The sequence below is a fragment of the Polistes dominula genome, unplaced genomic scaffold (genome assembly GCF_049000335.1).
Source record: "Polistes dominula isolate Pdom_NZ unplaced genomic scaffold, Pdom_raw_medaka contig_18, whole genome shotgun sequence".
Taxonomy (NCBI): Eukaryota; Metazoa; Arthropoda; class Insecta; order Hymenoptera; family Vespidae; genus Polistes; species Polistes dominula.
The window spans coordinates 3,801,841-3,813,513 of record NW_028301164.1 but is presented as its reverse complement, the minus strand read 5'-3'; the positions used below and the strand labels follow the sequence as shown (position 1 = coordinate 3,813,513).

General features: G+C 28.5%; 1 protein-coding gene across 9 annotated transcripts in view; it reads left to right on the top strand.

The window, feature by feature from the left end:
• Window positions 1–4,889: 4,889 nt before the first annotated feature.
• The window catches only part of LOC107070130 (ras-specific guanine nucleotide-releasing factor 1), a 59,888-nt gene continuing 53,104 nt past the window's right edge, over window positions 4,890–11,673 (top strand). For 2 of the 9 annotated variants that reach the window (XM_089178856.1, XM_089178849.1), the window contains exons 1-4: window positions 4,896–5,990; window positions 7,482–7,678; window positions 9,690–9,820; window positions 11,489–11,605. In XM_089178856.1, coding sequence (XP_089034982.1) covers window positions 7,651–7,678; window positions 9,690–9,820; window positions 11,489–11,605 — 276 coding nt within the window. In that variant the 5' untranslated portion in view covers window positions 4,896–5,990; window positions 7,482–7,650. Of the gene's footprint in view, window positions 5,991–7,481; window positions 7,679–9,689; window positions 9,821–11,488; window positions 11,606–11,673 lie in introns of all 9 variants that reach the window. The other 7 variants (XM_089178852.1, XM_089178850.1, XM_089178857.1 and 4 more) reach the window with 7 other exon arrangements.

The window sequence follows — 11,673 nt, the reverse complement described above, 5'->3', positions numbered from 1 at the left end:
AATTCTATGAAAAGCTTTTTCATTGATCGAATCAAGTGAAATAACGAGAGACTTTCTAATGGTTTCTCATATAACCGAAGATATACTCGTTACGCTTATCAAAGCAATAACATCGATGCAATTCAACGGTCTTTTCAAACCCTGACGAATGATAGATCGAGAGTTGATTAATTAATTACTAAAATTACAATGTAATCCGGATTAACAACGATTAATTTCTGTTTAAAATCTTGCATATATTTCATATGACTTGTCGTAATTAAAAGCTTTCCAATGATTTAATATTTTCCTCCAGATGGTTTTGTTTTTCTTTCATTCATTCTTCTTTTAAAGTATTAACATTTATTTGTGTAATAAATCTGATGTTTACTAAAGGTAAGAACTAAACGTGATGCTAGTTTATAGAAAGCTTTTAGGTATGGGATCAACTCTTTCGTTCCTCTTACATATATTCCTCCTTCTATCTTCAAATATGTAAATGCGTTCAATCCTTAGATGCGTTTTTGAAACACGATAGGGAACGTTTTAATACGTGATATCTCTTGAGCCTTCGCATTTGTAAGCTATTGTTCAGGAGATTAGTATCTCAGATATTCCGATGTGTTTCTATTCTGTTTTAGGCATTTTCTACTTAAATCTCACGATATCTTCTTACACTGTTTGCATTTTCATATCTTGACGAATTATTTTGTCAGTAACATGTGTTCTCTACGTGCAATTATTTTCTTTTATCTTATTTACTATTTATTTAATAAATCGATATTTTTATTATTCTAAATGAATTCAAATCTAATCTCTCTTGTATTTTTTTACATTATCGTTTGTAGTTTGGATATAAAAGAAATTATTATTTCGAGATAGTTTTTTTTTTTTCTTTTGCATATAATAAACGGTGTAATGCATAAACATATACCACACAAAGTATATTAATTTTTTTTTTTTTTTTTTTTAATATAAATATTCATATTATCGATTAAAAATATCGATTACAAATGTCCACAAATACTGACCCGATAAACACGAAGCCAGCTATTTTTGTATTCGAGTTGAGAAGCTCAAAGTTTTATTCCGGGAGTTTAATATCGATTTAATAATTACTCGATAAATAAATAAAATGAATATTTCGTAATATAATGTTAGTTTGAAATATACAATCTCTTATTCAATTTGTAAAAGTAAAATTTATCCGATAAAAATATTCGAAGAAAAAATGATCAAGGTATTTTGTTTGTCAATGTGAAGAATAATATTGCACTCAATTAAATTAAAGCAGACCGCAGTGAAAAAGTTTTTTTTTTCTTTTCTTTCATCATTTCTTTTTTTTCTCTTTATTTTTTATCTATTGAAAACTTGAAAGACAAACTTCAACGAGTCCACTCGAATTCGTATCAATTTGTACAACGTTTGAAGTCAATTCAATTTGAAAATAATATCAATAACAAATATATATATATATAAAGTTCAAGGTTCAATTCAATCCTTTTTCTTTGATTCTTCCATCACTCAATTAATTCACGTATTTACAAGAAATACGACAATAAAAATGATTTCAAGGATAGTTATAAGGATATTCATCAAATATGCGAAAAACCGTCTCGAGTTTTTCAAAGAATTAATAATAATAATAATAATAAAAATAACAAACAAATATAAAATAGTATGAATTTTATAACGATTGAATTATCGAATAGAAAAAAGTTAATAGTGAACAGTGTTATATAAAAGAATTTTAATAAACATATATTCGAATTCAATGGGAAGATACCTAACGAATGAAAGGAAGAAAGGATTGAGGATTTCTCTAAGGTAAGAATTTAGTCATCTTTCAAGTTACTCTTAACGAAACCTTTTTGAAAAGGATTTACTATTGGATTAATATTTGGAATTATTAATATTGGATTAATATTATGGAAAGATTTAAAATGATATAATTTCTTAATCAATAATTTATGAGTGTCAAATGTAATTACCATTTGTTTTATTTTATACACTCGAGGGTAATTCTTACTTTGACGATATTTAAACGCATCAACAGACATCAAAATTCTAATTAAACTGAAATTCAACTCGATAATTCGTTCGAGCCGAAAGTACAACCACCTTGTAATTGAGATAACTTAGTTAATTGAGTTTTAAGTTTAATGAACGTTAGACTAATCATCCTTTGGATAGGCAAAGACTAAGGTAGACTTGTTAATTTTACTCGATAGTTTTCCATAACTGATTTCAAGTCTTTATGATTTCATTCGTAATCTTTTATTAGAATTTCCGAGTAAATACGACTTATGATTCCTTTAAGATTAAATTTTAATTCCTTTTAGGTTTAATTATGAGAAATTTTATTAGAAGTACGTATTTGAATTTGTTAAACTTTCATATATATTTCTTTTTCCCGTTTTTTATTTACACGCGTATACACGCAAAAATACAATTATTCTTTTAAATATGACGATCAAAAGAATTGTTGTTGTTTTTTTTTTTTTTTTTTTAACTAATTTCATTACATTATAATAAAAATAATAATAATGTAATTATTGTACGTTAAGAAAATATATTAATGTTAATGTATAATAATTTATGTCATTTAAATTAGACACCTTTTCGTGACAGTGCGAGATGATGGTGTAACGAAAACTGTTAGACAAATTTCAACAATTATGTCTACCTTATATTAACGTGAAAATTGATATTAATGCTTTGCCGTTGTTGTTCTTAATGAATTTGCTCGTGTTTCTAAATAAATTACTTAGTTTCCTTGTTTCCAGTATTTAGGAGAGGTGTCTTGCATTTTAATTATTAAATTTGTCCTTGTGCTACATGTACTTGTATGTGTTATGCATATTTTCCATAAGTTTAACGCCTTATTTGTAATCATTTTTAATTAACATTATTTTAAATTAACATCATTTTAAATAATATTATTTTAAATAAAAAAAGGATTATTTTTTAACTTGAATAACACTTGTTGATATTTTACAATTAATCAAATTAATACAAATAATTTCTAGTTCTATTTTTATCTAGATATGTTAATAATCGTTATAATTTAAAATAATTCTATAATTATTATATTTCTAATTATTTTTAATTAACATTATTTTAAATTATATTATTTTAAATAGAAAAGGATCATTTCTTAACTTGAATAACACTTGTTGATATTTTACAATTAATCAAATTAATACGAATAATTTCTATAGTTCTACTTTTATCTAGATATGTTTATAAACGTTATAATTTAAAATAATAATAATTATTATATTTCCAATTATTTTTAATTAACATTATTTTAAATTGTAATATTTAAAATAGAACTGAGATTAAACATTTTAACTTTACGAATAACACTTGTTGATATTTTATAATTAACCAAATGTCTATACGAATAATTTCTATTTGCATTTCTATCTCGATATGTTTATAAACGTTATAACTTAAAATAATTCTAATTATTAATTTGACATAAAAAAAAAAAAAAAAAAAAAAATAAAACTAAATTCCATATCATGATGTCATATTGTACAATATATTAAAACATCGTACAACAACGAGATACTAATCGAATGAAATAAAAAAAGCTCTTATACTTACACGTAATTATATATCATACACGTACTATAATAAAAAAGATAAAAATCTAAACGCGCGTTTTGATATCACGGTTGTCACTTATCACGATTACTTTAAATAAATGACTTCAATATTCGTGGTTTAAAACAAAGTTTAAAATATAAACGAGTAGACGAGTGAAAGGGGACATGAGGTTTGGGGTGAGGGTGGTTGGTTAGTGTTTAATTAAATAAAATGCGGCAAGAGGGAAAAACAAGAATGAGAGAAAGAGAGAAAATAAAGAGGCATCTCTCTTCAAGCAAGTTTAGTAGCAAGTATAAAGCAAAGCAAAAAAAAGAAAAAAAAAAAAACAAGAAGCAGAAGAAGAAGAAGAAAAGAAAAGAAATTGCACCGACTGTTGTGAACGTAATGAAGGTGCGAACGAGATTGGCACGATATCCTGGCCCGTGTGCACTCGTGTGCATCGTAGCGAACGAGAAGAAAAGAAGAAGGGAGGGAATTAAGGAGAAGAGAAAAGAACAAAAAGAAAAAAAAAGAAACGATACAAGATAGAAAGAAAACGTGAGTAGGTGTGGGTGTATTAAAGAGAAAGAGAGAAAGAAAGAGAAAGGTTCTCGAGTGAAGTACTTGACCCTATACTCGTCGTGGTCGGTGGTGGTGGTGGTGGTGGTGTTGGTGGTGTTGGAATGAGCTAGAACGAGTAAGGTATAACACGCACCTTTGAGACTATTTGAAAGATTCTTGCAACTGTGAAACGGAAGATCTTCTTTTTTTCGAAGAATATATAAGAAAAATTCTGAGCCTCGTATCGAAAGGAAAAAAGCAAAAAAATAAAAGGGGAAAAAAATGAGAAGTATAAAAAAAGGTTGGTAGGTAGGTAGGTAGGGTTGGTTGGTTGGTTGGTTGGTAAGGTAGTAGCTTGTAAAAGGTTGGGAGAGGAGGTCAGGGCTGAAACAGGGCGACAGGTTAATAATACATTTCTGCGGGTCCAAGTGCGGCATAGTAGTAGTCCAAAAGCCCGAGTGAGTTCTTCTGGGGTCCACGGCGGCGTTTTCAGATAGTGTACGATTGGATAGGAAGAATAAAAGAAAAGAATAAAATAAAAAAAGAAAGGAAGGAAGGAAGGAAGAAAGAAGGGGAGAGGATTGCGTTGAACAGGATGCATTGTTACATGGTAGAATAACGGAGGGAGTTAGAGGGGCTTGCGAGGGGATTTAGCTATGGGGTAGTCTTCTTGCTGAATATTGGAAGCTTTAGCTAGCTAGCTAGCTAGCAGTAGTAGTAGTAGTAGTAGTAATAGTAGTAGCAGTAGTAGTAGCAGTAGTTGTAGTAGTAGTAGGGTCAACTTTTCTCTCCTTCCTTTCTATATGAGGCACAACGCGCTGTGTAGGGGGTGTTTAAAGAGGGGGACCACCGCACACCGGGTTGCGTGGTGCTTTTCGTTACGAGTTTGCGCACAAGTGTGGGAAGGGAGGCTGGTAGTAGTTTTGGGGGTTGATTCGCGGGTAACGGAGGTGGACGAGAGGGAAGTAAAGAAAGAGGTGGAGGAGGATTCCCTCCTTTTTGCTTATGGTCTTGTTCGCGCGCGTCAGCCTCGTCGCGGCATTCGATCCCGTAACATCGTTGCTCCCGACCATGAGACAGTCGGGTGCCGGTAACGGGACGTCACCTCCAACGTCACCTTCGACGTCCCCATCGTCGTCGCCGTCGTCGTCGTCGTCGTCGCCGTCGTCGTCGTCGTCGTCGTCGTCGTCGTCGCCGTCGTCGTCGCCGTCGTCGTCGCCGTCGTCGTCGTCGTCGTCGTCGTCGTCGTCGTCGTCGTCGTCGCCGTCGTCGTCGTTGTTGTTTGCATTGTTTTCGTTGTTTTCGTTATTTTCGTCCACCTCGTGGCCGTGGCCGTCGTCGTCGTGTCACGAGCCTTTCGTTTTTCTTCTTAAATCAACCAACTCGTAAAGTCAAATAACAAATTTTCAAACAGAACAACACCCCTTCTCTTTTTTCCCACTCTCTTTCCCACTTCACCCCAATTTAAAATCCCCCCTTTTTTTTTACTTTCATCATCGTTTCTTCTTATCTTTATTCTTATCCATCGTTGTCGTTCTTCTTCTTTTTTTGTGGTTATAAATTATCTCTTTCTCTTTCCACCCCCTTTTTTTCTTTCTTTCTCTCCCTTCTTTCTTTAGTTTTTTTTTTCTTCTTTTCTCTTCTTCCTAATCTTATTACCTCTTCTGATACTCTCTTTTGAAAACCCTTCTTTAGAAGAAGTTTCTTTTACTTCTTCTTTTTCTTCCTGTTCCTCCTCTTCCTTTTTATTTTACTACGACGATTTATTCCAAAGAGGAAACACGTACTCCGGAGAAACAGGATAGACATTAAAGAGATCTCTAGGAGGAGAGAGAAAGAAAGACGAGTCGCACCAGGTATCGTAATTCAGCTCTCTTTCTTTCTTTCTTACTTTCTTTTTTATATTTTTAATATTTTCTTTTCTTATTTTCATATTATTTGCACATTGTTATTTTTTTCTATTCATTTCTCTCTCTTTCTATCTAAATCTTAATCTTCTTTCTTCAAAGATTTAACGAAAGTAAGAAAAAAATTGGCCGATTACCGGATATATCATCTTCCTCTTTCTCTTTCACTTTCTCTCACTCATTTTCTATCTTACTCACTTGAGAGGAACGTTTTAACCCCTGTATAAGGGGATGTCACCCCTAGTCTCAATGTACTTTTCATTTTCTTCTATCGCAAGTTCGAAATTTTCTTTCTTTGTGAACGAAAAGTAGAAACATAGATAAACAAAAACAAAAAAAGAAAAAGAAAAGGAATGAAAGGGTTGAGAAAAAAATCAAAATTCGAAATTTTGCTTGCCAAAGCAAACAAAAGAAATTGCCAAGCTTTGTCAATTCCCCTTTCAACGAGGGGAGGAAAAAAAGAAAGAAAGAAAACGGAACATTATCAACTTTGCTTTTTCTTTTCTCTTTTCTTTTTTTTTTGAATTTTCTTCTCTTATCAACGAATAAATTTTAAAAATTCATACTTGTTTTTTTTTTTTCATTGAGGTAAGAAAAAAATGGTAGTAACAAGAACAGCTTGGTTATTTCATTTTTGATGATACTTTTTCAAGATGTCCTCGAGTTATCGTAGTCCTACGTTCCTTTCATTTCACGACCCTTGAAATTTTTATTATCGACTTATAAGAAACAAAAAAATATTAAGACTCTCAATGTTCTTCTTCTTCTTGTTAATGTTTTAGAAATAAAAAGAAAGAGATACAGAAAGAGAAATAAAAATCAGAGAAAGAAAATTCATATAGCCTCAGGGTTTATAATTTCATTATACGTATCTGTCTCTTTAACATTTAATGGTGTTTTTTTCATTATACATTAATAATAAAATGTATTATTATCATAATCATAATCATCATTATTATTACTATTATTATTATTAAATATGAATATATCCTTATTATTATTATTATTATCTGTTTGCATGTTAGATTCATTAACGATGAATTCGTATGTAAATGCTAGAAATTTGAAGTAAAATTCATCTAATTCAGGTTCATCATGACCATAATTATCATAGTTTATTCGATACCAGTATATTATCACGTTCAACGATAGAAATCGCCCTATTCGGATTAATTTTGATTTTATAATCTTCTTTATTCAAAAGCCTGATTTGATCAAAGAGGATCTACACAATGGTATTAGAAATCATTGAGAAGATTATTGAGTCTTTGAATGCAATCTTTGTAACATTCGATGTCACACGTTCATTTCTATTCCACGAATTGATCAAGTTCAAATAATAATTTCTTTTCCTTTCGTTTCAATTAGTCATTAAATTATTCATATATTATTGATTAATAATGATTAACTATATTTTATCTCCTTCTTGTTATTTTTCAGTATAGGACAATCTGATTTGTTTAAAATCATCGTAAGGATGGAAGGATTGTAGGAACAATCGTAAGAAATTCTTTTTTTGCGATCATATTTATCGTATACAAGGTATTAAGGACAATCATTAATCTGAGGAATAATCGAAAGAAAGAAAACTTTATCGTCTACCTCGATCATGCTCAGCCCAAAGATGCAAAGAACCGGTGAGTTTTGAATTATTTTTATTTATACGACAATAATACGTGTACTACTCCTATTCTTTGTCTTCCTGGTTTTTTATAAATACAATATTCCTATCGGTCAATATTCGATTGATCAATAAGTGATATTGAAATGTTTAATATGCAAAATAATGAATATGCATAAGATTTGTATTTATTGAGAGTGACATCAAATATTGAAAATATTCGACATACATATGCTACATTTTATTCGTCCAGAAATTAAATTATTCAACATTCTATTAAAGACAACAATAAATAATAGAAAAAGAAAAAACACAATATTTTATTTACGAGATTTATAATAAAAAAAAAAAAAGAAATAAAAAATAAAAAGAAAACAAAATTTACTGCATTTAGGTGGAAGCATTGTTCGACCGAATATCGAATATTACAAGGTTGTATTCAGGGTTGCTTTCAAAAAATAATTTCGTTCTTATAAATGGCAAATAAAAGAGAATTATTTTTTTATATTTATAATCCAATTTCTATTCTTGTTATACGACGTGAATTGGCGTAAAAAAAACCAGTAGGAGTACCTTTGTTTTTACGCATAGACGAAAAATTTTTACGCAGTTGTAAAAAATATTGAATTAATTTTCACTTCTTTAAAAAATCCTCGATGTAAAGAAAAAGCAACAAAAAATTTCTTTAAATGACCAAGAATATTGTATTCAAAAATAGACATTTTTCATTAGATTTTCATTTTAATTCTAACTTACATCACTTAATTTTTATTTCTTTTTTTTTTTCTAAGTTAAGAACTAAAAAGAACAATTCCACGATTTAACAAAAGACTCGAGAAAGAATTTTTTTGTTGGTTCTTTTCCTTATTTAACTCTTTACTTTTTTTCTCTCTCTCGTTTTTTTCTTCTCTTGTATTTTGTTGTTTCTTTCATTCTCAGTTCAAACGAAAAGAAACCAAGCGTAAAATTGCACTTTACGTTCTCACGATGACGTACAACCTTCTTAAATTCTTATTTTCGTTAAACGAATCATTTTACAATAATTCAGGAATAAACAAAACTTTTTTAACTATTATAAAACTTATTAGTTAATTATAACTTATAAATGTGTCTCCTTTTATCTATTTCTCTTAATTGTTTTAACAAACAAACAAAACATTCATGAGACTGAATAAATTCATAATTATTTATGAACGAGATGATAAATACGAGAATTATATTTTCGTAGAATAAATTACTGTTTTTTTTTTCTTAAATAATGGAATAATAAATAATTACGTTTATTTAAAAAAAAATGCAATAAAAGTAAATTTTGAAGCATATAAAAAGAAAAAAAAAATCGTTCTCTTCGCATTATTAACTTTATGCAAATTTAAATACACACACGTCAGTATAGAATACACTGAATGATAAATAAAATAATTAGACGATAGGTAGAAAAATAATTCATGTATACGCATTGAAATATTTAACAATATAAAGTATCATGTACTCTTTTTCATATTCGCATTATTGATCGAAAATAAACAATACATAAAATATGTAATATAATTATAAATAATAGAACAATGAAATTAACTCTTTGACTGGCACGCCGAAATTATATGTTTTACCCAGGACGCCTCCGCATTATTTTTATTATTCATAGAATATAATGGCAAAATAATAATAAATTCATGTTAATAATTAAATTGTAATTGTTCAATAGAGAACTTTTTATTTCAAAGTATCTTCTATATATCGGTCATATTCAAATACACTAACTTTCAATTTTCATTTAGTTTGTTACAATTGTAAAAGGTTCATATCATCTCATCAGGAGAAACCGTGGTCAGTCATATATGACCAACATGTCAGTCAAAATGTTAATTTGATAAGTTGTATCAGATTCCTATCAGATTGAAACGAATGGTATTGTTTCTTCCATTTATCTTTTTAATAATTGTTTGTATTTTTGTAATCACACCGAGGTAATAACGTATTCATTTTGTTGTAATATATTTGTTTGTTTGTTTTTTTTTTTTCAGTGAGGGTAAACGACTCTCAGCTAGTGATGCTCTCGGAGAGAGCCCATTATGATAATTCGATGACTGGATTTTTACACAAACGAACCGCTGATTCAGGAAAATGGCAATTAAGGTGGTTCGTCTTGTATCAGGTAATTTAATTAACGTTAATGCAATTTTTTTTATAAAAAATATTATACAACTTCGTATATATGTATATATATATATATATATATATATATATATATATATATATATTATGTGTGTGTGTGTGTGTATATTTCTTTACTATTTATCATCATATGACGAAATAACCCATAATGTAAAGAAACATTTGTGAAATGGGGGTGGGGGTTAGGTAGTAAACTCTCATCTGAGATACGGAAATAAATCGATCACGAAAATGTATCTATGCATCCAGAAAGAACTGATTTACGAGGGAGATTTTCTTTTTTTTCTTTTTCTTTTTTTCTTTCTTTCCTGTTAGCCAATAGTCAACACACTTGTGTATCGCGTGATTTATCGAGATATAAGCTTCGACAAAAATTGGATGATATATCAATGAAAATTGTTTGATAGTAACTTTTACAAGAGATAGAAGTACGCTTATAACGTTAGTACGATCATTTATTTTTAACCAATAATCTTAATAAAAAATGAATTATTAAAAGAAATTTAATAGTTTGTTTTTTTATCGACAATAAATTAAAGTAATAATCGATACAATATTACAAAGAAGATCGATCTAATATTAATATTGTAAAATAATGCTTATCGATGATTTTTTTTTTATAATTATATTATAATATATATTTAAAAAAAAAATATTAATATATAATATTTTATATTATATATATATTATATAATATAAATATTAAATACAATATTTTATATTATATATATTTTTATATTTTGTATATATATATTATATAATAATTAATATATTTGTTAAATTAAATTTTATAAATTTTATATTAATTTATTAAATTATTATAAATATATGTTAATTAAAAAATATAAATTATAAATAAAATATTTTATTTATTTAATTTGTGTTTTAAATTTCATGAGAAAGTGAAACAAATTCAACAAATGCATGACAACTTATCAGTTTAAATTGGTTACAATAAATCGTTGTTATAATACAAAAAACAACAAAAAAAAAAGAAATGTTTTATAAATTACTATAGAATAATTAACAGAAAATAATAGAACAATCGTGTTGAAACAAAAACTACACAATGCAATTAACAATTCTACTTTGATTAATATGTTATTACGTTTATTCACTATTTACTTTTCTAATGAACTCTACCTTCGTAATCAAAGAAACATACTTATTATTAGTTTAAATAATTAAAACTGGTTCACACACGCACACACACACACACGCTCGATTTACGTCGTAAAATAACATCACGCTCGTGTGTGCGTATGTTGAACATATTTTAACTATCCCTTCCAACATTATCAAATCAAAAATCAACAAGGAGATTCGATTTTAAAGAATCTAACTGATTTTGCTGTTCTATCGAAGAAAACAAAAAGAAAAAGAAAAAAGAAAAAGAAAAAGGAACAAGATATCAATTGAATCAATTGTAAAGTTTCATTAATTTCTATTAATAATTTATGTGATTCTTTTTTATTTTTTTGAAAAAATTCATTCACACAATAATATTTAATAGAAACGATCGTAAAAATTGTGAAAGAATTTATATTTTTAATTATAATTATAATATAATCGTATTTTTGGATAAAACCCCATAGAACACCCTAAACAAAATCAATATCAATGGTCGTATGATACTTTGGTGTTTCAGAATCTGTTATTCTATTACGAAAACGACACTAGCTCGCGACCAAGTGGTGTCGTTTTGCTAGAGGGCTGCTATTGCGATCGTCTCATCACCGCTAAAGGCAAAGAACCGGATAAACAAGTACGTATTATTTCCATAGTTATCAGTTTACTTCAAAAACATTCTCTTCAATGAAAAATCTTATCATC